We start from the raw sequence: 26,175 nt of genomic DNA, 5'->3' as shown, positions 1-26,175 counted from the left end.
ACTTTGGTCATAGATCATTGGGTGTAGAGGCCATGACTTGGGCAGGTAAATGTCACTGTATAGTTTGATTCGCTTACTGGCAGAATTTTTAAGGGAATAGAAAACTGTTCCCAATCCTTGTAAGTGAAGTCCCAAGGATATGTCTTGAAAATCAACTGTATAAAGCTGAGCCACCCAATATAGCAGCCATTGGACATATGTGGCTATTGAGCCCTTGAAATGTGGCTAGTGCAACTGAGGATCTGACTTTTTTTTAACTTTAATTAAGTTTAAATTTTAAAACTTTTACTCAGTTCAGTTACTTGAAAACATTTAAGTATGTGAATCATATGTTGAGTATGTGAATCTGCTTTTTCAACTATAAATTTTATGAACTCTGAATAGAGATCATGTATTTTGGATGAAAATTTAGTGCCTGAATTGAGATGTGGTTTAAGTGTACAGTGATGCACAACAGATTTCAAATATTTATCTTATAAAACAGAATGTAAAATATCTCATTAGTAATTTTTATGTTGACTACATGTTGAAATGATAATTAGATTAAATTAAATAAAATATATTGTTAAAGTTAATTTCACCTATTTAGTTATAGTTTTAATGTGACTTCTAAAATATTTTTAAATGAAGTATGTGGCTCACCTTATATTTCTACTGGTTAGCACTGGTATAGTTTTTTAGCACAGAGGGTGCTGAAAGTTCCAACTGCAAATGAAATGATTCCGAGGGGCAACAGAGCTCACCCATGAGTCTTAGCTCCCTGCCTTCATCATACACACCCAGAGGATGATGTTCACTCTACTTGGTTGCAACCCTAGGGTGAGAGTATATGGAGATGTCTGAAAGATCCACCCTATACAAAGAGCAAAGCAGGTGAAGTTTTTTTGGTGCTGACACCTTGTCCTCTGGGGCCCCATGCCCCATGCTCTCCCCCTCCCCCACCCTCCTACAGCCTTCTCTAAGAAAAGATCAAGCATTATTCCATTAAAGCATCTTAGTGAGAATTTGAATTTAGTTTTGGAGATCTGCTCTGCCTTGGGAATTTCATTTCATATTTAATCTCAAATACCAGAATGAAGTGTGGAGAATTGGGCCCCTGGGAGTAAGCAAAGGAGTATTTGGGGCCCTCAGATTCAGAAGCCAGCCCCAATGTCCCAGTTCCTTTCTGATCTTGCCCATAACTTCCTAGTTCAGTTTTTCTAGGAAATGTCACTAGAGGTCTTTTCCCTCCTTCTGATTCCCACAGGGTGAAAAAGGTGACCTGGGTCTGATGGGCTTACCGGGGTCAAGAGGACCAATGGGCTCCAAGGTCAGTGTGTGGGCCCAGATGGATGTTCTCAGATCTTCTCACTAAGGCTCTGGAGCAGCTGTTGTCTACAAAGATAGGGTCTGGGTGTGTCTGCCATCCTGGGCCAGCTGATGTCACAGATGTTGGGCAGCCCAATGCCAGTGTGCTTGTCTTTACCAGCCTTTGGGGGACACCAGGGCTGGGATGCAGGGACATAGAGATGCCATTCCTGCTGTTCTTCTGGGCAGCAAGGGACAAGCCTCGGGACAACAAAACAGATGGAAATCTTTGTTCAGGCCTTTGGGGGTGGTGGTAAGAAAAGCAGCATTTTTTTTAGGCCTGATGTAGACACAATCCCAAGGGACTTCTTGGTATTGAATGCTGCAGCCCCCACTAAAACTTTCAGTGCAGTGAGGCACATCTCACCACCACATTCAGGGATTCCGTCCACTCTCACACCAAACCCAGTGGTCTGACAAGGCTGATTGTAAATATACCTTCTGCTTTCTTTTAGGGCTACCCCGGATCCAGAGGGGAAAAGGTTAGTGCTTCTCTCTCCCAGCTTCCCAGAGCTTGGTCTGGGCTAGTGGCTCCGGGGCCAGTGAGGATGGGCCCACGTCTCTCTTCAGTCAGTGACTGCAGTGACCTTGCCTCAATATTCCTCATCTTTTATCAGTGGGCTGAGAAAAGTGAGGGGCCCCTGAGGTAGGGCAGGCAGCTTAGGGAGGAGCTCCCAGTGGAGGTCGAGGCCCTCATATGGAGCAGATGAGCACTGAAGCCATGCCAGATGGAGAATGAACACAGCTTGCGTGGTGTGCTGGAGCAAGATGGCAGATGTGTGTCTTTAGACCAAGCTATCACCACACAACCCTCTCGTCTGTCAAAAACAAAAAACAGAAAACCCAGCCAGAACCTGGGGACAGATTTCCTATAGAAAGGGAGAGGTTCTGGGACCCAGAATTTTCTGTGCCTTGAACTTATTAATGTAGGAGGTATTTGGGGTCCAAATAGAAGGTAAATCACAAAGCATTTCTTCCCTGGGAAGGTCATGTAATCTCTGAGCCTGTTTCTTTGCCTGTGAAATGAGGGTATTGGCATAGGATAGGGAGTTATTAGTTTAAAATGCTCCATTTTTTCTCCCATGGTATTAATTCATGTACTCTCTCCTGTGGTTTTCTCCTAGGGATCCAGAGGTGAAAGGGGTGACTTGGGTCCCAAAGGAGAAAAGGTAATGGCTGTTGCATAGAAATGATCAAATACAATGGAAGTGGTGAACCCTGCCTACCCCCATCTTATGGGCGGACTGACTGACTGGCTGGCTAACTGACTGACGAACTGTCTGTCTGACTGGCTAACTGCTTGACTGTTTGTCTATCTGTCTGACTAGCTGACCGACTGACTGTCTGACTGACTGGCTGGCTGGCTGTGACTGACTGACAGGCTGGCTATCTGTCTAACTAGCTGACTGGCTGTCTGACTAACTTGCTGGCTGTCTGACTGACTTGCTGGCTGGCTGGCTGGCTATCTGTCTAACTGGCTGACTGGCTGGCTGGCTGTGACTGACTGACAGGCTGGCTATCTGTCTAACTAGCTGACTGGCTGTCTGACTGACTTGCTGGCTGGCTGGCTGGCTATCTGTCTAACTGGCTGACTGACTGGCTGGCTGGCTGGATATGAATGACTGACTGGCTGGCTGTCTATCTGTCTGACTAGATGACTGGCTGACTGGCTGGCTGTGTATCTGTCTGATTAGCTGACTGGCTGGCTGGCTGGCTGACAAGGCTCTATCTTGAAAATGGCTGACACAGCCCTCTCAAGAGTTATTCAGAGGCAATCACTATTATTTGTTGTTCTCTTCACAGGGTTTCCCGGGATTTCCTGGAATGTTGGGGCAGAAAGTAAGTACCTACAAGTAGTAAAAAATAGAAGTAAGAAAATAGACCAGGGGTGGGCAAACTTTTTGATTCGAGGGCCACAATGGGTTCTTAAACTGGACCGGAGGGCCGGAACAAAAGCATGGATGGAGTGTTTGTGTGAACTAATATAAATTCAAAGTAAACATCATTACATAAAAGGGTACGGTCTTTTTTTTTTTTTTTTAGTTTTATTCATTTCAAACCGAATCCGGCCCGCGGGCCGTAGTTTGCCCACGGCTGAAATAGACCATCCAAATACAACAAAAAGAGGCCTGCCTCTCTGTTCATGAGGCAGGGAAAGCAGGTCTCGCTATGGAAGATTCTGGTTTGAAAGGGGAGCAAGTTGCTAAACATATAGGTGAGAGGTCTGAGACCTCCTCCAGGTCATGGGAGGGCAAGGACACCTCCCTGATGGACAGAGGCCCTACAAGGGCTGTGGTGATGTTCAAAGGCAGGGAGCTTTGTGACAAGGGGCTCAAGTCTGAACTGTAGTGGTCAAAGGTCCCAGGGGGAGGTGCAGGCTTCTCTGGCTAATGCAACTACCGACTACACCCAGTCGGCACTTCTTCAGGGGGGCTCATGTCCTGCTACAGGTAGGCAGAGTTATTTCAGTTGGTGATAGCAAGCAATTTTTATTTGCTAGTTAAACTTTTTATTTAAATAGTTAAATACTTAGTGGGATTTCATGAATATCTTGTCTGGGACAAGGCTTAATAAAAAAGGAGTTAATTCAGTTGACTTAAAGAGAAAATATTGAGTAAATAAGAATAAAGTGATGTGAAGATATGACAAAAACTAGGAAGTTGACAGAATTAAAAAAAAGCTTTTCCTTAGGGTTAAGATCTAGTGAAGAAGAGTGGGGAGGGTGGTGAGGGGAGGTGTCAGAGAATGAAGAGAGAATGCACAGATGGCCACCAAGAACCTCCTAATCTAACCCCATTAGTGGTGGGTCCTCATGCCGTGAGGCACTGATGTGGGAAATTGTTATTTTAACCTTGGCCTCAGAGTACAGTGTTCTTCAAACATGCTAATGAGATGCTTTCTTAAAATTCTAAACTTTTTCTCAAGTTCACCTTAAAGTTTTATTTTCCAAACTTGAATAAACAATTTCTTATCCGATTTTCTCCAGTCAGTAGAGCATATTTAAATAATTTCAGTCATCTGACATTAATTTATTATTACTTATCACTGCCTTAAGCTGTCAAAAAATGTCTTCTGCTACCCTAGATGAGGTATTGAGTTAAAAATAGAGTAAGTAAATGTGTAAATTAAAGGAAACATTAAAAGAGAAAAAATGATTTAAAATTTTTTTTTACTGATTTCAGAGAGGAAGGGAGAGGGAGAAAGAGATAGAAATATCAATGATGAGAGAAAATCCTTGATCGGCTGCTTCCTGCATGCCCCACACCAGGGATCTGCAACCCGGGCATGTGCCCTTGACCAGAATCGAACCCAGGACCCTTCAGTCCACAGGCCGATGCTCTATCCACTGAGCCAAACTAGCTAAGGCAAAAAAAAAAGAAAAAGATTTTAGTTGAAAATATTTAGGCTAGGCTTTCATTCAGTACAACAGTGAGCATCAAAGAATAATCTATTACTGTAAAATTAAAGATGACAGTTTCTCTGGTCTCTGCTCCACTTACTAGACTTGCCATCAGGAGTTCTTTTCCCCTTTCAGGGCAGGCTGCTTTAAGACAGAGCAGATATGATAACCATAATTAGGTCAGAGGAGAGAAATTAGATTAAGTAAGTACTGGCTGCTTCCAGTTGATGAAGAGAAGGGCCACACTTCCTTCTGATGAAAAAGTTATGCTGCCCTGGCTGGTTTGGCTCAGTGGACTGAAGGGTTCTGGGTTTGATTCCGGTCAAGGGTACATGCCTGGGTTGTGGGCTTAATCCCCAGTGGGGAACGTGCAGAAGGTGGCTGTTCGATGATTCTCTCTCATCATTGATGTTTCTCTCTCTCTCTCACCCTCTCCCTTCCTTTCTGAAATCAATAATTAAAAAATAAAAAATAAAGTTATGCTGTTCATACTGCTGTTTTCTCCTAGCCAAGCAAGGCACTCCTCGGTCCCTGCAAACAGCCATGGAAAATTGTGCAAACATCTCCTCGGCCACGTAGAATCCATCTCTCCTCTCACACTCGCACTGCCCAGCCTCCCAGAGCACATGGTGGGTTGGAAAGAAATCATAGGTGTAAGGACAATTCTTGGCAAGGCAGGATGTTGGTAGTTTGGGTCAAGACAAATCCATTACATTGGCTGAGCCGGCAGATGATTTCAGAGATTTCTGCTTGATCCTTGCTTTATATTGGTGTTCCCTGGAATTTTCCAGGTGTTCTACCTCCCCTGACTTCCATGAGAACAGTCATCTGGGTGTTCACTGTCTCCTCTGAGTGTCTGGGCAGCTCTTCATGGATACTGGCTGCTGACTAGCAGAAGCTCTTGTGGTTGCAATTGCTAAATGTAGCCTGTTGGTGGTGCATTCTGGGCTGTTAGAGGGATTGCTGGAACAATTATGGGAACAATGCCCTGTGGTTCATGATCTAAAGCAGCGGTTCTCAACCTGTGGGTCGCGACCCCTTTGGGGGTCGAACAACCCTTTCACAGGGGTCGCCTAAAACCGTTGGAAAACACATATATAATTACATATTGTTTTTGTGACTAATCACTATGCTTTAATTATGTTCAATTTGTAACAATAAAATTGGGGGTCACCACAACATGAGGAACTGTATTAAAGGGCCGCGACATTAGGAAGGTTGAGAACCACTAATAAAGAAACAGCAAGAGGGGCTGGGATCCTAGAAGACCATGGGGAAGAAGGAAGGAGAGAAACTAAAATGGAGAACGAAAGGTTAGCCTTAAACTATAGAATTCGGCAATTGATGCCTTTTGTTCTGATGCTTCAAAATAGGGCTTTTCAATTAGGAATATTGTTTATATTGCTTTCCACGCCTTTACAATAATTGTATTGAGTATTTGAACATAGTCTCCCCACAAACAGTTTCGTCTCAATCAAATGGAAGTGAACTGGAACTCAAACCAATTTTTACTGAAAAGTGAGGAATGTACAACCCTAGTAAAGGTCATTACATGAACAGAAACTTTCCAGAGATGATAGCTGTCAAAACTGTATTTAATCATTAAAAAATCCATAGATTTGAATTTGTGCTAAAAACCAAACAAAACAAAACATAAAATTCAACTAAAAGAGCAAGTGTTTTCCCCCAATAGCTTATGGCGTCACAGGCACACTTGTGACTGAAATACAACTCTATTGTTGGCCATTCTGGATGGTGATTTGGAACACTAAACTGTGTGCTACCTGGAAGCTGTCTCTCTCAAATAATAAATCGCCTCCCCAGGGTAACCTTCTTTCCATCCTGGTCCATGAAAAGCCTACCTACCTTTCACATGACCTCATCACTCTTCCGGTCTCCCAGAGCAGCCCACTTGGAAAAGATCTGGGATGATCTAGTAGACGGCCTTTGTGGCCAAGGATTGAGTTGACCTGCAGGGAAGGGCCTGCTCCACATGCCCTAATTCCTCTCTTGCTTCTCTTTTTTCTTTCCAGGGTGAAATGGGTCCGAAGGGTGAGCCTGGGATAGCAGGACACAGGGGACCCACAGGAAGACCAGGAAAACGAGGCAAGCAGGTAAGGATCTAGGGCAGTTATACCTCCTTACCTGGGGCAGGCGGGGGGGGGGGTGGCGGGGCGGTGTGGAGAGGCGTGCCAGTGTGGTCAATCAGAGATATCCCATAGACCCAGCCTTCAGCTTCCTCTGGGCTCGTGGGCAGAAGCTGCACCACTTTCAGGAGTTCCTGGCTTCTCTAGGGTAGCCATAGTTTGAGTGGATGGGATAGGATGCTGTGTTCCCACTGTTTCCAAGGCTAGAGCAAGAGTGGATCTTTGGTTCATAAGAACAGGTCTACCTTAACCAAAGCAACTGGGAGTGGAAACCAGATCTGGTCCTTTACCCAGAAAACCTGCTTCTTACCTCAATCCCCCAGACACAAATGGAGTCTTGGAGAACAGCCCAGATATTTCCCTGCTCTTGAAGGTCTTCTGGGTCTCAACAGTAGGATAGTCCCCCCTTACCCCCTCTCAGGATCCCAGTTTGTAAGTGACCTTCTTTATTGGCACTGTTAAGGTTTTAGGGAAATTTTTCATTCTGAACTCCCTCTAGTCAGCAGGCTCTTGTGTCAGACCGTGTGAAATGGGAGAGCAAAGCAAGAGAAAGGTACAGTTGACTTGGCTGGCTGTGGAGCTGTCTGTCCTGAGTGCCTTAGAGAAACCTCTTATCTTTGCTCTAACAGACAGACATTCTTGAGAGATGTGCCCCTTCATTTTTTAGGTGGTAGTTTGCTTGTTTTTTGCCTCCTTTCCCATTTAAATGAAATATATGATCATCATAGGAAACTTGGAAAATTCCACCCATGAACCAAGAGGTTGCTGGTTCAATTCCCAGTCAGGGCACATGCCCGGATTGTAGGCTTGGTCCCCAGTAGGGGGCGTACAAGAGGCAGCTGATCAGTGTTCTGCTCTCACATCACATCAATGTTTCTATCTCTTTTTTCTCCCTCTCCCTTCCTCTCTCTGGAAAAGTCAATACAAACGTATTTTTTAAGAACGATCTAACACCCAGGTATAACCATGTAACCACTTTAGTATATTTTCTTTCCAGTATTATTTCTTTTCTGAACTTTCTAGTCATTTGTTTCTTTTCTATCCAATATATAGTTCTTGTATCCTAAATTTTTAACTTAAAATCATAATATATGCATTTTTACTCATTGCTGCAGATATTCATTAAGCATTTTAACATCTTTTTTAAATGCCTGCACCAGATTTTAGTAAATGAGTAAGATTGCTTGGACAAGAGAGGCCTAACCAAATTATATATGATGTTGAGAAGTGAACATCTTTGGGCCATAGTTGTAGTTCCAAGTTTGCCTAGGCCTTACTTCCCAAAGACTCTGATATAAGTGATCTGGTGTGAGGCTTCAGCATGGGTTGGTGTTTGATTAAAGCTCCCCAATGATTCTAATATGTAGCCAGGGCTCAGAACATGGTAGCATATGAAGCCAATTCTGATCTTTTCCAAGTGAACTTAGCAACGATATAGCCTCCAACCCAAATAATTCAGATGTCATGATAATTTTGGAAGTCACAATATTCCAGTTAAGTTTTCAAAGTTTTACAATGGGTAGCATGGCTGTGCCTTCACAATGCTGTCACAGATTCCAATTTCCTGAAAACTAGGCTCAGAAAAAGAACAAAAGGAGACATGTTCCTTCCTTCCTTTCTTGTTTTAAAGATCATTTTCTCCCTTACTGCTGATTTCCATTCATAATTTTCTACACTGGGGTTCAAGCAGACTTTTGCCTTCTGTCATCTAGTTCTTTACCTGGGCAATGTTTATCTTTTTCTGGTGAGGGCTGAAGCCAAGAAGTTGAAAATGATTAGTTGTCATAATCTTACAACTACCCCAGAGCCATGTCTAGAACCTCAGAGAAGTTAGGGGAATAACTCTTCCTTTCCACGAGGAGTGTGCTCCAGACCCTCCGTGCTTGTCTAGTCAGCAGACACTTGAGTTGTTAGCTTTGGGGGCCTGCCATGGTTCTTCCTGTTTATCAGAATTAATTTGCTACCAGAGAGTCTTATCTACCAAGTGTCCATTGGGCCAGTCGTGCTGAGTTTCTGGAGGTTATTGTACGTCAATCCAAACCCTAGAATCAGAAATCCAGAACAGACTTTAGGAAATTAGAATTTCAGAACCAGGGGATTGTAGTGATCACCCAATTCAATCCCTTAGCATAGTCACAGGAAACTGAGGGCCGGAGAAGTCGAGTGACCTGCCCAGACCCCTAAGCTAAGCCAGCTTCCATGCCAGAGTTAGAGCGTGGAGAGTTGAGACCAGCTTTCCCTATGTCACATCTTCTCTCATCACTTCCATGCTTCAGGACTTGCCTTCAGGCAGGCCCAGAAAAGCAGCCCTGATCCCATTATGCAAATCTGCAATTAAGGAGACAGGCTTCCTCCCTGGAGAAGCATCACCAAACTTTGTGACAATGAAGGAATGAATGCTTTTCCTGGAAAGCGCGGCTCATGAGTCCTGCTCATAGAGACATGGCTGGTTCTGAGAGGACGACCGATGAGCAGAATATTCCATTACTGCTGGTGTCAGAGTCAAGGAGCGTTTCCAGCTTCTTCAGCTGTGGCACTTCCTGTGCTCAGAGCCAGCTGACTGGCTGCTAGAACAACAAGCCTTAACTTCGGCTATATTAAGATGGTGTGACTTCCTTTGCCATTCTGGGACCCATCTTGGTTACCTCATGGCATGCTTCAGCTTGGGATAAAGCTTAAGACTCCCTCCATCAGGATGGAATTAGAAACAAACGCTGACCCTCGAATCCCACAGTAAGAGTTTAAGATCTTCTGGGACGTTGCCGAGAGAGCCCCCAGGGCCATGTGGACAAGGAGGCAGGTTACATGTCACCTTTGTGATTGGAAAGAAGTGCCCGGCATGCCTGCTGCCCAGACTTGGGGAGGATTACATTTCATCAGGTGGCCAGCCTGCCAAGGCACAAATGTGGAAAGGGGACCCAGCCAAAGATATCCGGCATCAATCACTGTCCTGGTTAAGCCCAGGGCAAGAGTGATCAATGAGCACACTGCTTGTGAAGAACCCACAGGCCTTGGTTTCTGAGTCATTCCTAAGGGCAGCTCTGAGGGGAAAATCTTTGCTCTTGGCCCTCCCAGAGCAGGCAGCAAAGAGGACATCCTGCAGGTGTGTCTCTCTTTAAGAAATCAGGACCTGTCTGTGTGAGAAAGATGAACCAAACCAGTTGCTGTGATAACCAGCTATGATAATCTACATAGTCCTTGGTTCTATACAAACTCCTTTTTCACCTCTAAGATCTTTGTTAGCCTCACAACAAACCCGTGCAGGTATATATTTACTGGCTCTATTTTACAGATGAGAAAACTGAGGCACAAAGCAATGACATGAGTTACCCAGGGTCTCATGGCCAAGGTGAAAACCCAAATCTTTGACTTCCCCTTTGTGTTTTCAGCTTCTTCCTCCTCCCTTATTTGATCTGGGGAAAGGAGGTGAACAAAACAGCTTCACACCCATAGGGAGCTTATGTCTCATGGGGAGACATTGATGAAATGATCACAGAAATAATTGCATAGTTATGATCTAAGATAAATGTTATGGGTCTTTATCCTGAGGCCAGTGGGTAGCCATTGAGTGGAAAGAGCTCCTGTAATAAAATAGAAATGCTCCTGATGAGCAGGCAAGTGGCCTGACTGCTAGGCCCAGCTTTGCTGCCTTGCTGCCAGGTGACTTGCAGTAATTCCTGCTCCTTTCTGAGCCTCTATTTCCTCATCTGCCCTGTGAGGGGAGAGGGTTGGATTGTTGTTGTTTTTTCTCCCAGCTGTTATGTGTCATGTTTCTAGGACAGAACGAAAAGTAATGTCTGCAAACTTGCCACCATCACTATCTCAAATGTCACTTGCCCTGAGTTATTTTGGAGCTTGGTGGTCAAGATGTCTGAGGTTGCATCCTGCCTTGGGCTCTTGCTCAAAAGTGCAGGGTGGCCCCTGATTTAGAAATAAATGGGAAGGAAGTGGGTCATGCCATGCTCTCATAACAGGCTCCACCTTTCTCTCTCAGGGACAGAAGGGAGATGGTGGAGTTATGGGTCCACCAGGCAAGCCTGGGCCTTCTGGTCAACCTGGCCGTCAGGGTCCCCCAGGCCCTCCAGGTCCCCCATCCACAGGTAAGAGCTACACTGCCTCACTTGACCTACAGTGTCACACTCCTGGCCAGCCTCCCGGAGAGAGCACAAGGAGATACCAGCAGAAGCCTGCCTGGTGTTTTGAGTTAGAAACTGCTAGAGAAACTTTAATCTATATAATAAAAGGCTAATATGCAAATCGACCGAATGGTGGAATGACCGGTTGCTATGACGCACACTGACCACCAGGGGGCAGACACTCAACCACAGGGGGAGCGCTGCTCATCCAGAAGCTGGGTTCACGGCTGGCAAGCGCAGGGGCAGTGGTGGGATCCTCTCCCACCTCTGTGGCAGTCAGGCATCCCCGAAGGCTCCTGGACTGCAAGAGGGCACAGGCTGGCCTGAAGGACACCCCCCCATCCCATGAGTGCATGAATTTCGTGTGCCAGGCCTCTAGTATATATATAATTTCTCCACAGTTGGGCTTATTCAACTTTTACACAAGGAAGAAACATTGTTCTGGTTTTGTTTTTAGCATTTTGGAGAACAAATAGAGGAGAGAAAAAATTACATTGATGATGTCATTTATGCATTAAGTGAAAAATAATGCACATATTTCATCAATAACACCTTTTATGAGAAAACCATTTCATGATTCTAAGCAATTCTCTTAAACCTGGAAGTAAAGATAACATTGTAAAATTTTCCGTCTTACACAGTGTTAGGAAAGAATCCTTATGGATTTGCATGGAATATAGAAAGAAACGATAAAAAGAAATCAAAGTCATTTGCAAGGTCATAGGTACCCTGGTACCTTGTTTTACTTTGTTTAATATAATAAGCTAAGCCCTTGATTTAGTTCGTTCTCATCAGCTCAAAAGCACATTGTATAAGCACAGCGTCTCTATTTCCAAGAAGACTATTTACTCATTGAGCAACATTCTTTGTCCTCAGTTATACAAAAAGAATCAAAACAATTTTTGTTCCAATTTTTTCCTTAAGAAAAATGAAGACAAAATTCCACAGTGCACTCCCTTTCTCTCCCCCCTGTGCTTATGGAAATATATTTGCAACCACATCATGGGATGATCAAGAAATGTCATATTTTGTTAGATCCTTTAAACCAAATTAAAGCTAGTTCTGAAAACCCAATCTGCCAGAATGCCAGGAAAATTCAATCTTAGACTCCACTTCTCCAACTGCCACAAAAGAATTGGGTAGAGATCCTGGGAAATTATGGCAGAAAAACAGCAAGGGGGGGATCCCTCCAGCCTTTTATCTGCCCTGTTTACCTGTGAAATGCCTGTTGTCTGAGGCCACGTGGTCCGTGGGTGCCTGTGACTGCCATCTCATGCCATGCTTAGGCATTAGAACATCTCCAAGGCTGGGAATCCTGGTCCCTATGGTTCACTTCCCACAGAGTGCTCACAGCCATTCCTTCTGAGACCTTATCTCCTCCAGGATACTGGGGAGGGGATACCTGTTCTCTCCAGGCCTATGGGGATCCCTCCTCTTCCAATCTCTAGCCCCCTCTCTCCTCACACTTCATACACTACCCCCCTCTTAGGAGCTTTTCTCTTCTGAGAACAGAAAGCAGAAGTTTTCAAATAGTACCAACAAGTTACCTTGTCACATCTACTTCTATTTGTTAAGGGAGCTGGATTTGAGATGCAGCCTAGGCCCTGTGTCCATGCCCCATGATCTGTTTCCCTGCGTTGACTAGATGATCCAGATGGAGGTCCTTCCAACTCATCTTTCTTCTGCCTAACATTCCCCTCGATCCCCATGACTATGAGCTGCCAGGGACTGAGAGCACGGCCTGAAGCCTGGGTTTTGCCTTTGGAAGAGACTCTCTTGGACCTTGGAGCATTTAGGGGCCACACGGGAACATGAAGGGGCGGGGGGCGTGGGGGTTGTGCGGATGCATAAGGAGGTTCTTTAGCATAGTCAGACCTTAATATATGCATCCATTTGTAAAGGCCAGCCCTCATTTAAATTGAATTCCTTCCCTCCTTGGGCCTGGATTGGGTGAGAAGGGTAGGGCCTGGAGACCAGCAGCAGCTCACGTAGATGCCCACTCTTTTGTCTTGTCAGCCTCTGGTGGATTACAACCTCATCCCTTTAGTAGGCCATCGTAGCCTTGTTTTCTCTCCTTGGTTTCCTAGCTCCTTCTCACTCAGTCGGGGATGCTCATGTCCCCTTCCCCTCCACCTCTCCATCCTCTTCCAGATCCTTCCAGCAGATGCCCTGCTCTCTGCAGAGCTGGAGCGTATTTCTGCAGTCTGTCTGGGTCCCTGTGGCCTAAAATGACTTTCCTGTCATCTTCTGGGTCACCCAACAAAATCCTCTCATTCCTTCAAAGTCCTCTCTTCAGTAGGGCCTTCCTTGGTCCTTAATGGATGGGTCTCCTTTCCCTGCTGCCCCAGTCACACATTGCCTCCCTGCTATTGCCCCTGGTTCCCCAGTCACACATTGCCTCCCTGCTATTGCCCCTGGTTCCCCAGTCACACACTGCCTCTCTGCTATTGCCCCTGGCTCCCCAGTCACACATTGCCTCTCTGCTGTTGCCCTCCACTGGTAACTGTTTTTTGCAGATGTCTTTCACCTTTCTTCTAGGTGACAAATCCTTGAGGCAGGATCTGTGGCTGAGTTGGCTTCACATCCCATGGCACTGGCAAGTGGTATGGGTGGGGCTGGTCCACACAGGTGCTCACTGGGCTACATTGGCTCTCAGTCTGTCCCACCTGGGTATTGCAGAGCAGGGTGCTGGCCATCTCTTTGGACTGATGTCCCCTCCTGTGCCTTCTTTTAAGTCACTTCCTTTCTGAGAGCTTCTCAGAGTGAGAGGAGAAATTATTCTGAGAGAAGAAAATGGGGCAATAATCCTGCTCTTTAGAAAAGTTTTTTGGGAGTGGGAGAGAAGGGAAGGAAGGAGTTTATTGGAGGCTTTCCCTGTGCCTGGGACCAGTTGGATAGTAATCAAGAGTTGAACCAGGCCCCCATAGTGATTCCTCAGACTACCTTTGAGAATCTGATAAAAGTCCCAAACCCACTCTCAGGGGGGAAAAAATGTGTCTTCCCCAAGATGCTTCATACTACTTCCCAGGGTCCCAGAACCCTTGCCTCAAATCCATCTGGGGATATCATCAGGCAGAATTCTCCTGGGCTAGTCCAACCCTCCCTTTGCAGATAACTATGAGCCTGAGAGAAAAGTGTCTTCCCCAAGTTCACAGAGCTGACCGGTGGCCACATCTGATCCGGAATGTCCATGACTCCTGGGTCTGAGGCTTTCCCACTCAGCCCTGCAGCCTCTGTAGGGCAGAGTGGGAACTGGGGGAGATGTGGGGACTATTCTGTGGTTCCTCTGCCTTTTCCCAGATTCCGCTCAGACCTGTTCCCACCGCAGCAGCCAGTGGAGATGAGCAGTTCCCTGGGCAAAGGTGGAGAGCAGGTCCTCTGGATGCAGGGATGCAGGGATGGAGGCCAGGCCAGGCCCCCTGGACCAGCTCCGAGAGGCTCAAGTGGGGAAATTTGGGTTGCTGTGCCCTTCAGTGCAGCCTGGCAGGACACAGGCAGCGAAACAGATGCTCTCTGACAGCTGGGAGGAGTCAGCAGGAAAACTGCAGTGGTGGCAGGAAGCAGGCTCCCTGCCACATCCTGTCATCTTAGGGGAAGGCTCCCTCTGGTTCTGGTGCCCAGTGCTGTGGGATGAGATGGTGCTGCAGGAAGTGGAGACGGTGGGAGCTTTTTATTACCCAAGTTACAGAGCAAAAGAGGCGCTGTGGGGTAGGGGAGGGAATGAAGGCAAAATTCCTTTAGGATGTAATTTGCAATAACCAAATTACAAATTTGGCTGAGTCCTTCCTGCACCAGACAGGGTTTAAGTGAATCAGTGTGGTACCTGGGAATTGCCATCCATCTCCCTGCAAGCATCAGTGTTCCTAGATGTTTGTCTTTTGAATGGCATAGTGTTGTCAAACATGAATTCAAATCTCTGCTTCAGCACGACTTAGCTGGATAATGGGACAAACTCCGGAATCGTTTGAGGCCATGGTTCTGAGGAGTTGTTCGGGCCATTCACATCCCTGGTTACATAGCATACCCCCTTAGTTTGCCCAGGTGCTTAACTACCAGAATATTCCTGGGCTGGTGGAGTCTCTGTTCTCTGGGCTCCGCTCCACAAGATTGGGGCTCCTCCCACAGGATCATGTTCCTATTTCTTATTAGAACGAACAGCCATTACTTGGTATAAGATGTTGACAAGCCTCCCTTGTCCTCATACCGGCAGCATCTGGGCTGGACAGGCTGAGCCTGCTGGTGAAGGCTCAGGGTGTGGGGGTCTTCCCATCGAGGTCTCCTCCTCCAGCTGTGGCTGCTTCCCTGGGGTCCTGACCAGACCTTTCCCTGGGACCATTTTATTTCTTGTCCTTCTGGGATCTGCAAACTGTCTCCCCCATTGCTGGCTGCCCTGATGTGTTATAATCTGAAACCAACAACTGGTTGGCATTCAGACTCCCCCCCTATTTTCCCAGGAGGAAGGGTCTTCATTTCATTTTTCAGTCTCTATCTTTTCCTCTCTTCCTGTTGATTGGATGGCTCTTGCTCCAGCACTTTTCTGCCAACTGGAATTGTGACATCTAGATTTTTCTGAAGACCTTTTCTTTCTAGTTAGTCTGCATTCATTCATTTATTCATTCACTCAGTCATCAGACATGTACCATGCCCCTACTGTGTGTCAAGCCCTGGTGAATGGAAATGGGCATCAGCCATGCCCTTGTGGAACTTACATCCTATGGGGGGAGGGAGGGAATCAGATAATCTCACAATATACAGAATCACAAACAGAGATAAATGTCTTGAAGAAAAGCATAGAGAACCATGAGATTGTATCCAAGGTTAACAGGAAAGAATATGAGGATTCAAAAAGGCTTCCCTGGAGAAGTGCAGGGAATGGCATGTGAAAGACCGTTCCCTAGACCAGCGGTTCTCCACCGTGGTGCACAGTGGAATCATCCTGAGAGTTTTTAAAAGTATGGTTGCCTGGGTCCCGTTCTCAGGAGTCCTGAAGGTCTGGGGTGCGGCCTGGGCATCAGAGCCTTTAGAAATGAAGGTGAGAGCTACTGCCCTAGCAGGTCTCCGATGTTGCAGGGAATAAATTTCCTTATCACATCTTTTCAGGACACTCTTCTCAGTACCAGGGAGGGTACGTAGGCTGAGCATTTTTGAACTTCCATTTTCTTCCAGAAGAAATTTTAAAAATGCTTACTCAGAAGTTCCTTTGTAAAGACCCTATATATAAAAACAATATAAAATGAGTTTTAAAAAAAACAATAAAAGTTTATTAGTGAGCAATTTTCTGCAAGGAGTCCCCTGTTGATAGTGGTCTAAGAAGAGAGGATTGTTTTTTTCATACAATAAGAAAGTCAAGAGATGGACAGTGGCCCACTTTGGTTCAACCTCTAAGGGTCAATACTATCAGGGCTCCAGACCCCATAAGCCCCTGGCTTGTCCCTTATGGTGGCTTCTCTCCTCATCCTTGTTACTTCATGTTAGCAGTATGGCTGCTGCAGCACCAGCCATCTTATCTGTCTTCTAGGCAGGAAGAAGGGGGAAGCTATGTCTCTCCCCAGCGATGATTCTCCCTTATCAGGACAGGCTTTCCCAGATGCCCACCCTTCTTCCACCAGACCTTGCATTGACCAACACTGTGGCACACGGTCACCTCCAGGTGCAAGGGAGTCTGGGAAGTAGAAGGCCTATCTGTCTAGGCTCTAGCAGTGGTTCTCAACCTTCCTAATGCCGCGACCCTTTAATACAGTTCCTCATGTTGTGGTGACCCCCAATTTCATTGTTACAAATTGAACATAATTAAAGCATAGTGATTAATCACAAAAACAATATGTAATTATATATGTATTTTCCGATGGTCTTAGGCGACCCCTGTGAAAGGGTCGCGACCCACAGGTTGAGAACCGCTGCAAAGTATAAAGAGAGGGAAGGGAGAATAAAGGTGGAGAAGGGTGTTACCACACCCAGCATGGTTAAGGAATCCTGTCCCAGAGAACATCACCTCCTCCACATCTTGGATCAAAAGCATCTCTTTGAACCTCTGCCCTGAAATACTGTGGACTTCAGCCTTCTTTCTGTTGAAGGCTGCTCACATCAGCCTGGGCTGTTTAGTTTTCTCTTCCTTGGCTCTAGTAACACAGTCGTCTGTTGCTCGCTAGGACAACTTACAATGGGACCCAAAGGAGAACGAGGATTTCCAGGGCCTCCAGGAAGATGTCTTTGTGGAACCCCCGTGAATGTGAATAACCCTTCTTATGGGGAATCCGTGTATGGGCCCAGCTCCCCGAGAGTCCCTGCGGTAGGTTCTTGTGGGAGAAACCTGGGGTGTTACCCAGCAGGACCTCTCATCTGGTCCTCGGGCCTTTGTAATAATAAAACTTATTTTTTATGTATGTATGTATTTGTTTAGCAAAACTTATACTGGGTACACACTCATAAGAATTTGGAACATAAGGAAAAATCAGAAGAAAACTATTTTGTTGTGAGTCCATTTTGATGTATTTTCTTTGTCTTTTTAAACAAAAAATTACAGAAAATTTCAAAGAAATACAAAAGCAAAACAAATAGTATAATAAAAGTCCATGTGCCCTTTATCCAAATTCCGTATTTATCAACTCATGGCCAATCTTGCTTCCTCTTTATGCCAGCCCACTACTGCCCACCCTCCCTTGGTTTATTTTGTAGTAAAGGCTGGACACCAGTTCATCATAAACATCATTTGAATTGATGTATAATCACCCGTCCACCATGCAGTTGTGCTGTGATTTATTTAACCAGTGTCCTATTGTCAATGTTTATGGGGTATGCCCAAGCTTTTCACGAACGTACATAACACTGTAATGAACACCTTTGCGAATTTTTTAAGACTCATTTGTAAATGTTGAATTACAAATTGCTTAGATGACCTCACCTTCCTATTTAAGTCTTGGGCACATTTTAAATGTTTTTAAAAATTTGGATATTTTTACTTTAAATGGAGACATTAGGAACTGGATTGAAAAGCTATGGGAATCAGGAGGAATGCTAGAGTGTAACAGGCAAACGCCCTTCCCACTGATAACCAGTCCAAGGACAGCGATGTGTCCTCCTCCGGCCCTCCCCTGCCCCCACGGGAAGTGTTTTCTCGAAGCCTCACCAGTGTGTCCTCTGGCAGATTTTCGTGGTCAACAACCAGGAGGAGCTTGAGAGGCTGAACACCAAACATGCCATCGCCTTCCGCAAAGACCAGAGGTCCCTGTACTTCAAGGACAGCCGTGGCTGGCTCCCCATCCAGGTACCCAAGGCAGGCGCTCGGGACACCCCCCACCAGGAAAGGCACTTACCTTTCAAGGTAGAGAAGGCCAACCTCGAGGCTGGTGCAGAGTTCTGTTTCCATGGAAGGGCTGCGCATCCTCCCTCTCTGTCTCTGAGCAGCTCTTCATGCCCCGGCTCCCCAAATAGAACCTTTTCTTCTGAGCCAAGGTTCCCAACAGTCTCACGTCCCTGCACTGCAAGGGCAGAGTTGATCAGACCCAGCCTTCCTGCCCCTACAGAACTCCGGGCGACAAAAAAGCAGTGCCTTTCCCACCCAGGAGTGGGGGGCGCTCCTCGGCAGAGCCCCCCTGGACCCAGAGCTTCTGTCCCCAGTGCCAATGACCTGCCCTGCCTGGCGCACTGTCCTTGGTAACTTGGTGTGTTTCTCTGGCCAGCTGACCCCCTTCTATCCTGTGGACTACTCTGTAGACCACCGCGGCTCCTGTGGGGACGGGGTCCTGCAGCCAGGGGAGGAGTGTGACGACGGGAACGATGATGTGGGTGACGACTGCATCAGTGAGTGGGGCCCTGCCATCAGGGTGGGGTCAGGGCAAGCCCTGGACACCTGTGGTGGTTTGGGATCATTTTAGAGCCTGCGGGGTGTACCTGAGCTGTTGTGGGGATGATCTGCCTCTGAGGCCAAATGTTAACTCCTTCATTATCCAGGCAGGTCACTGGGGGTTGGGGTCAAGGCCCTTGCCCCCAGAGAAGCCACCAGGGCCTGCTTTTTTTCTGAATCCTACTTCTTGGCAAAATCCAAATTCCAGTTCATGTTCTTTGTCAAAAGATCAGGGTGAAAAACAAACAAAAAAGAGAGAAGACGCCACAAGCAAGATAAGGGTGATGAAGAGTGAAAGGAAAAAGGGGGAAGCCAAGAATTTAAATCCGGACTCACTTTTACCAGATGGAGCCCTAGTAGCAAAGCCCTTTTTAGTGAGTGGGCCCAGCCCAGGCTGTCCTGCCCCTGCCCCTTCTCAGGGCTGCACTTGCTTGTGTCCTCTCAGGCTGTCACCGGGCATACTGTGGAGATGGTCACCGGCACAAGGGCGTGGAAGACTGTGACGGCTCTGACTTTGGCCACCTGACGTGTGAGACCTATCTCCCTGGGTAGGGATGCCCTCACATGCTGTTCTGACACCCCCCTCCCCCTCCTCCCCCCTCCCTCCTCCTTTCTCTCTTTCCTTCACAAATAACTTTGAGTGCATCTTATGTTCCTGGTATTTTCTGGACACTGAGGTATAGTAACACAGTACAGGATTCCTGCTCATCCGGGGGAGACAGGCAATAGACCCACAGCCACTGGGTGTCCTCCAAGAGCAGCCAAGGCCGCCAGCTCCATCTGGGCTCCGGTGTCAGCAGTCTCCAAGCTCAGCTGTTACCCCTACGGGAGCAACTCCATCCCCAGTGGCCGCCATGACCACATTAGTCTGTGGGGCTACTGGTCTGGGAGGGAGCCCAGTGGAGGGCGGAGGTATCAGGGCATCTAAGCATCTGTGTAACAAACTCCCACCAGGCCTGTGGGTGCAGGTGAGACCACACCAGCATCTAACTTTGCTCACTTGTGGCTCCTTCAAGAAAACCCCAGGAACTCAGTATTGCTTTCAAGGACCCCTTTAATTATTTCTGAGACTCTTCAATGGGGTTTGTGTTGCTTAGGGTGAGTATTCTAGTGTTGTGACCTCTGCACTGACATCCCCAGGCTAACTGAAGGCTCTGGCCCTGTGAGGCACTGACTCAGTGCCCAGAATGTGGCGGCCTGAGCTCCTTTCAAGGTGTGATATGGTGCTACGTTCCCCAGTCCTCATAGAACCAGAGTTGTCTAACTCTCTAGGGAAAACAGGGAGGCTCCTCCCTTAGCTCCAGGGGATACCTGGCCTGTCAACCCTCTTATGTCCCTCAGGAGCCCAGTCTCTTCCAGCCCTGTTCCCTCGGCAGAGCTGGGGAGCCAACACCAGGCCGCTCTCTCCATTGCCCCCTCCTCTTTTCAAGGGCATCTTTTCGATGCCCACACCCAAACCTGTATCAGCATATCAGACGGCAGAGGGGGGTGGAGTGGGGGTGAGCGGAGACTGTAGACCAGTGATGGCGAACCTTTTGAGCTCGGTGTGTCAGCATTTTGAAAAACCCTAACTTAACTCTGGTGCCGTGTCACATATAGAAATTTTTTGGTATTTGCAACCATAGTAAAACAAAGATTTATATTTTTGATATTTATTTTATATATTTAAATGCCATTTAACAAAGAAAAATCAACCAAAAAAATGAGTTCGCGTGTCACCTCTGACACGCGTGTCATAGGTTTGCCATCACTGCTGTAGACCTATAGTCACCCCAAGGTTCCAAGCACTCTAGCCTTGGCCAGGCCTCCACTGCATCTGATGTCTGTGGGTGCTGCGCCCCCTTGAGGTAAGGAGGGCTCCTAACAGGCACCTGCCGGAAAGTTGGCAAAAGGGCCAGTGGGTGGATGGCTCCATGGCAACAGCTGAGTGTAGACAGTCACTCATGGAGAAGAGGACTGCATGCAGTGGTTCTCCACCTTCCGAATGCCGCGACCCTTTAATACAGTTCCTCATGTTGTGGTGACCCCCAACCATAAAATTATTTTCGTTGCTACTTCATAACTGTAATTTTGCTACTGTTATGAATCGTAATGTAAATATCTGATATGCAGGATGTATTTTCAGGGGTCGTGACCCACAGGTTGAGAACCACTGGTAGAGCCTGGCGTGCTGGGGTTTCTCTCCTAATCCCTAGAAGCCTGGGGTGCTTGTGAGCGTGGGCATAATGCACAGCACGCTGTCTCAGGATTAGGACTTGGGCTTACGCAGGTATACACTGTGCTGTCCAGTGTGGTAGCCTGCAGCCACACGTGGCTATCTAAATTTAAATTATAAAGTGAAATAACATTTAAAATCCAGTTCTTCAGTCACACTAACCTTATTACCAGCGCTCAGTAGCCACAGAGGGCCCGTGGCTGTGTAGTGGACTGCACAGCCATAGAACATTTGCATCAGCACAGGATGGTGTCATGGACAGAGCCGAGCATGTTTCAGGCCTCGAGAGGGGGAGATTCTCTCAGAGATGCTGTGTTAAGGCAAGTCTACCAACCCTCTCTCCCAGACCCCTCAGCTGAGCTCAAGGGGAAAAGACCACAGGCCTGGACTCTACTCCCCCACATCCCTGGCCTCACATGAGCATGAGAACAGTCTCTATAGAACTCTGGGCAGCAGTGGCTGCTGTTGGATGAGGTTTGACCAAAGCCACCAGAGTGGCCCTTTAGAACATGGCTTTTCCCCCAGGGCTGGCAGGACCTCTCCTGCCCACTGCCCGGTGTCCACCCTGACCTGTATCTGCCTCCTCAGGTCATATGGGGACCTGCAGTGCACCCCGTACTGCTACATCGACTCCACACCCTGCCGCTACTTCACCTGAGGATGCCAGGAGGTGGCTGCATCGCACGTACCTGCAGCAGCGTCTCCACCCTCATTCAACTGACCTCGTACCGTCCTGGTCCAGTTTCCACCACCTTCATTCAACAAAAACAAGGTCAAACTCTTGCTGCTAAGATGTGCTTTTAACTCAGTCTGACGGGAAGAACTCAGGACCACTGCATCCTGTCTTAATCCAAAGTATTGGAAGACCTCCCACATGCCCAGCCTGGGGAGGCCCAGGCTCCCACTGGGCTGGTAGCCGACCGGCAGTGTCCACTGTCTTCCGGAGTATGGCCGACCAGGCCCTGGACTGGCTTAGCACTGTTAGACACACATAGACCTGCAGGCTGTTTGCTCGCATCCCGGTGGGGGCACCTGGGGCACCTGGGATATAGGCCTCTGCCCCTCTGACTTCTGGAAGCCTGGGCATCTCACCAGGGAAGCCAGCTTCCAGCTCTCTCCAGGCCGGTGAACCACACAGCAGGAAATGGGGCCCCTTCTCTCAGGGTAGCTCCCAGCTCTAGACCCACTGAGGGACTCCTCAACTCCCCTAACCAGAGACCCAACCATGAAGAAGTACTGAGAAAGCCCCAAACCCATGCTCTGTCTGGTTAGAGGGTGAGGCTCAGCTGGGGTGCCTATGAGCACAGCGTAGTGAGTAGTGGCCTTCCACTTTTCCATGTTTCCCCAAGGGCGGCTCTCATGGTCTCACCACTCCAGACTCCATCTTGAACTCGTGGCTCTCTGCAGTTTGACTTCCATCTCACAAATGCCCCTCATGTCCATTTCTGGCTCAGGAGATTCTCAAGCAAAGTTCCTGCCCAGGCAGGGCTGAGGAGAGCCCCACCCGGGTTTCCCATCTGGGACCCAACCACTTCTAGGCAAAGACAGCTTCTGTCCTGAGCTCCGACTGCTGGCTGCCTGCTGACTCTTGTGACCCCCCATGTCGTCATAGTGCGTAGCCTGGTCCTCATGTCTGTGTGCCCGAGCCCCACAGGTGTCCTCAGGATCATCAGCCTGCACATCTGTGAGCTGCCTTTCATCACTGGCTTTCCTGAGTGGGGCCCCAGCTTTGTTTTGGAAAGACATCTCCGCACGGCAGACCTCAAATGGGATGTGCCCATTTGTTACCAGATGCAGGGACATCCTAGGCTTTTGTACAAAGCTATTTCCTGTGGCTAAGTCTTGGTGACTCAGCAGACAGGAGCGTCTGGTCCAACAGGCCATCATACTACGATAGACGGGGCCGGCCCAAGGGAGGTGTCATTTGTGGTGGGCACATCGGTCAGCCTGGTTTCCTCAGCCTCTACCCCATGTCCTGGGGTGATGTTGCTCCCATGTAAAGCCACCACCTTCATACTGGGATCTCCGGTGGGAAATCAAGAAATAAAGGCAAAAAGAAAAAGAAAGAAAGGCAGTTCCTTTCCCTGCTGCGGCTCTGTCTTCCCTGGGAGTTTGGAAAGTGTCCAGCATTGCCGGGTGGAATGAGGGATCTTAGTTCAACTCTTCTTTCCAGACTGCAGAGGGTTCTAGAGCTTAGAAGCAGTCCCGCTCCCTCAGGGATAAGGGAGGAAATGGGTGCAGAGGTCACAAAGCCATCTTGCTAGCCCAGCCCCACCCCAGCCTTGTATTATGACCTTGTTTCGGATGGTGGAGATCCAATATTGCCTTGGGCCTGGCTGAGAGGATCCCTGCCCTGGGTCTCACACCTTGGAGGGCACTAATATGTTTAATTATCATATATAATAAAAGCCTAATATACAAATCAACCGACCAGCAGAACGACTGGTTGCTATGATGCATACTGACCACTGGGGGGCAGACGCTCAACGCAGGAGCAGCCCCCAGCGTTGGTGGCAGGGGGCGGGGCCAGCAAGCGGGCAGTGCCAGGCCAGCCAAGATGGGTGCCAGTGGGGGCCCCTCCGATCGCCCCACCAGGCACCCCGCAGAGGGAGGTGACTGGCGACGGCAGTGGGGGGCTGGGCCGGCGAGCAGGTGGCACCAGGCCAGCCTAGGTGGGTGCCAGCAGGGGCCTCCCGATCGCCCCACCAGTTGCCCTGCAGATCGCCCCAATCACTAGCCAGGCCGAGGGACCCCACCCATGCACAAATTTGTGCACCAGGCCTCTAGTTTGAGGAGATTGTTACACTTGAGCAACCCAGAGTTACCACTCAGAAGCTCCAGGAGTGTCTTTCTTCTCCCTCACCTTCATTTGTAACATTCTGAGAGGGTTGCAAATCACACAAAAGTAATGGGTTGCAGAGTCCCCACCATCTCATCCACCCCCCTGAAATACAGAAAAAGAACTCACAGTGCTTTATCAGAAGGGTTCTCTCTGGGGATTCACCTGCTTGTTTTCAGTCCCATACACTTGACTTTTAATCAGATTAGTCTACAAGAAACAACCTTCCTAAGAAAGAAATCAGCCATTTCCCTGCCCTTTCCCCCCTTGTCCCACTCCCTTTATAGATATGAAAAGGGGCCCATGTAACACTGAAATTCTGCTGCAGGAACATTAGTATCTCAAGTGAATTTCATTTGTGGTTATTTGGGCCCCTGTAGTTTCTTCAGAGTCAATGATGAATTTTCTTGTCTTTGATGTTCCAACCCACGAACAGGACCACAATCTACTGCATACCCTGCCCAGGTTATACTCAATCCAGCCGCTAGATGGAAAGTTAAATGCAGTAATGGTGGTAATGGGTTATCGCCTGAGGTTCACCGAGGGATTTTCCTGAATCAGCAGTTCTCAATTAGGGTCTGTCAGAATGACCTGAAGGGCTTGTTAAAACAGTACAGGGTCCTACTCTAGAGTTTCTGATTCAGCAGGTCTGGGGGGGGGCCCTGAGAATTTACATTTCTAACAAGGTCCCAGAGGATGCTGTTGGACCAGGGACCACATTTTAAGAGCCACTGCTCTAGGGATATGGCTCATCTGAGAACTGCAGAAGACTAGGCCAAAAACACAGGGAGGAAAGGTGAGGACTTTGGGTGGGTGGCTTTTTAATACTCTTCCATTAAAGGGGGCTGGAGGGGTGTCTATGTCCCTTCCTCTTGAATCTAGGTGGGCTTTTGACTGCCTTGACATATAGAATACTGTGGAGATGATGCTGTGTGAATTCCCAAGCTAGGTCATAAAAGGCCATACAGCTTCTCAGAACACTCATTTTAGGGGAAGGCAGCATCCTGTCGACTATCCTGAGACTGCCCTGCTAGAGAGCCGTGCAAGCCCCTTTGGATGATGGTCTCAAATGAGCCTGCTTCCAGCCATGCCCACCATGTGCCAGACATGTGAGTGAAACCAGTCTGGACTCTCCAGTCCTGCCCATCTACCAACTGAATACCACTGAGTGACCTCAATTGAAGCCACAGAGCAGAATTGCCCAGCCAAGTTCTGTCCTTATTACTAACCAACAGATTGCATGAGATAAAATGATTGTTTTAAGCCACTAAGTTTTAGGATAGTTTGTTACTAGGCCATAGATGACCACAGTACTGCTCTAGGTTAGAAAGGGGAGAGAACTACATGCAAGGAAATGCCAAGCCTAGAGAAGCCTGACTTCGGTTTGGCGCCCTCTGCAGGAGCCATGAATAGAAAGAAATGTTTTATCTCCCATTTGGGACTTTTATCTGGTGAGAAAAGCCAGAGCTAGGAGGGGCCTCCTTAGTGATGATATGGCCCAGGGTTCTCAAACATGGTGGAGACATGGGGTATGTGGAGGTAGTAGACTGACTGCAATAATTTCCCCAATGTTCACACCCCCCTGTAGCCACATCTCTCCAGTGTACTCTGCAACTCCTCCAACTGGAGTGTGCTCCCCACCCCTTGATTCTCAACTTGGCCCTGTCACTTGCCTTGGCCAATGACATGTCAATAACTGTGACAGTGGCAGTTGTTTCCTCTCTAGCAGCTCTGCCTTTGCCATGACAATATGCCCAGGCTAAGATGCTAGAGGACAAGACACATGGAGCCAACCTGCCCGAGTTGCGCCAAGGCCATCTTAGATCAGCTGAACCTGTCAACTGCCAGGCACGAGAAGGCGCCCAAGCAAGACCAAAACTGTCCAGCCACCCAGTTTAAATCGCCAACCGAGACTCGTGAGCAAAATAAATGCACATTATTTTAAGCCATGGAGTTTGGGGTTTGTCATTATAGTGACAACAGTTAAAAGAGCATTAAACTCTTAGGTGATGAGCGTACACCCCCACTTCCCCACTGAGACCTGGCTCAAGTCGAACTATTTCCACCTGAGGAAATGGGAGCCATTTGCAGAATAAGCAGCAAAGGATTCCTGGCCTAGAACTCTTGACGTCTAATTATATTTAATCTAAATTTATTGAGCACCCATTAGGTGCAAGACACCACAGAATTAAAAAGGAATGTGGCCATGGCCCACCAAGGAGTTTGCAGTCTATCAGCAAAGCCAAGA

General features: G+C 47.7%; 1 protein-coding gene across 4 annotated transcripts in view; it reads left to right on the top strand.

The window, feature by feature from the left end:
• The window catches only part of COLQ (collagen like tail subunit of asymmetric acetylcholinesterase), a 57,054-nt gene extending 33,705 nt beyond the window's left edge, over positions 1-23,349 (top strand). For 2 of the 4 annotated variants that reach the window (XM_059664021.1, XM_059664020.1), the window contains exons 7-17: positions 1,247-1,309; positions 1,803-1,829; positions 2,472-2,516; positions 3,151-3,186; positions 6,781-6,861; positions 10,889-10,994; positions 17,180-17,319; positions 18,175-18,294; positions 18,710-18,830; positions 19,319-19,402; positions 21,677-23,349. In XM_059664021.1, the coding sequence (XP_059520004.1) occupies positions 1,247-1,309; positions 1,803-1,829; positions 2,472-2,516; positions 3,151-3,186; positions 6,781-6,861; positions 10,889-10,994; positions 17,180-17,319; positions 18,175-18,294; positions 18,710-18,830; positions 19,319-19,402; positions 21,677-21,879 (1,026 nt within the window). In that variant the 3' untranslated portion in view covers positions 21,880-23,349. Of the gene's footprint in view, positions 1-1,246; positions 1,310-1,802; positions 1,830-2,471; positions 2,517-3,150; positions 3,187-6,780; positions 6,862-10,888; positions 10,995-17,179; positions 17,320-18,174; positions 18,295-18,709; positions 18,831-19,318; positions 19,422-21,676 lie in introns of all 4 variants that reach the window. The other 2 variants (XM_059664023.1, XM_059664022.1) reach the window with 1 other exon arrangement.
• The last annotated feature ends 2,826 nt before the right edge of the window (positions 23,350-26,175 follow it).

This window comes from Myotis daubentonii, chromosome 14, assembly GCF_963259705.1.
Source record: "Myotis daubentonii chromosome 14, mMyoDau2.1, whole genome shotgun sequence".
Classification (NCBI taxonomy): Eukaryota; Metazoa; Chordata; class Mammalia; order Chiroptera; family Vespertilionidae; genus Myotis; species Myotis daubentonii.
Note: the sequence above shows the minus strand (reverse complement) of the source record. Positions and strands in the feature narration are given on the sequence as shown.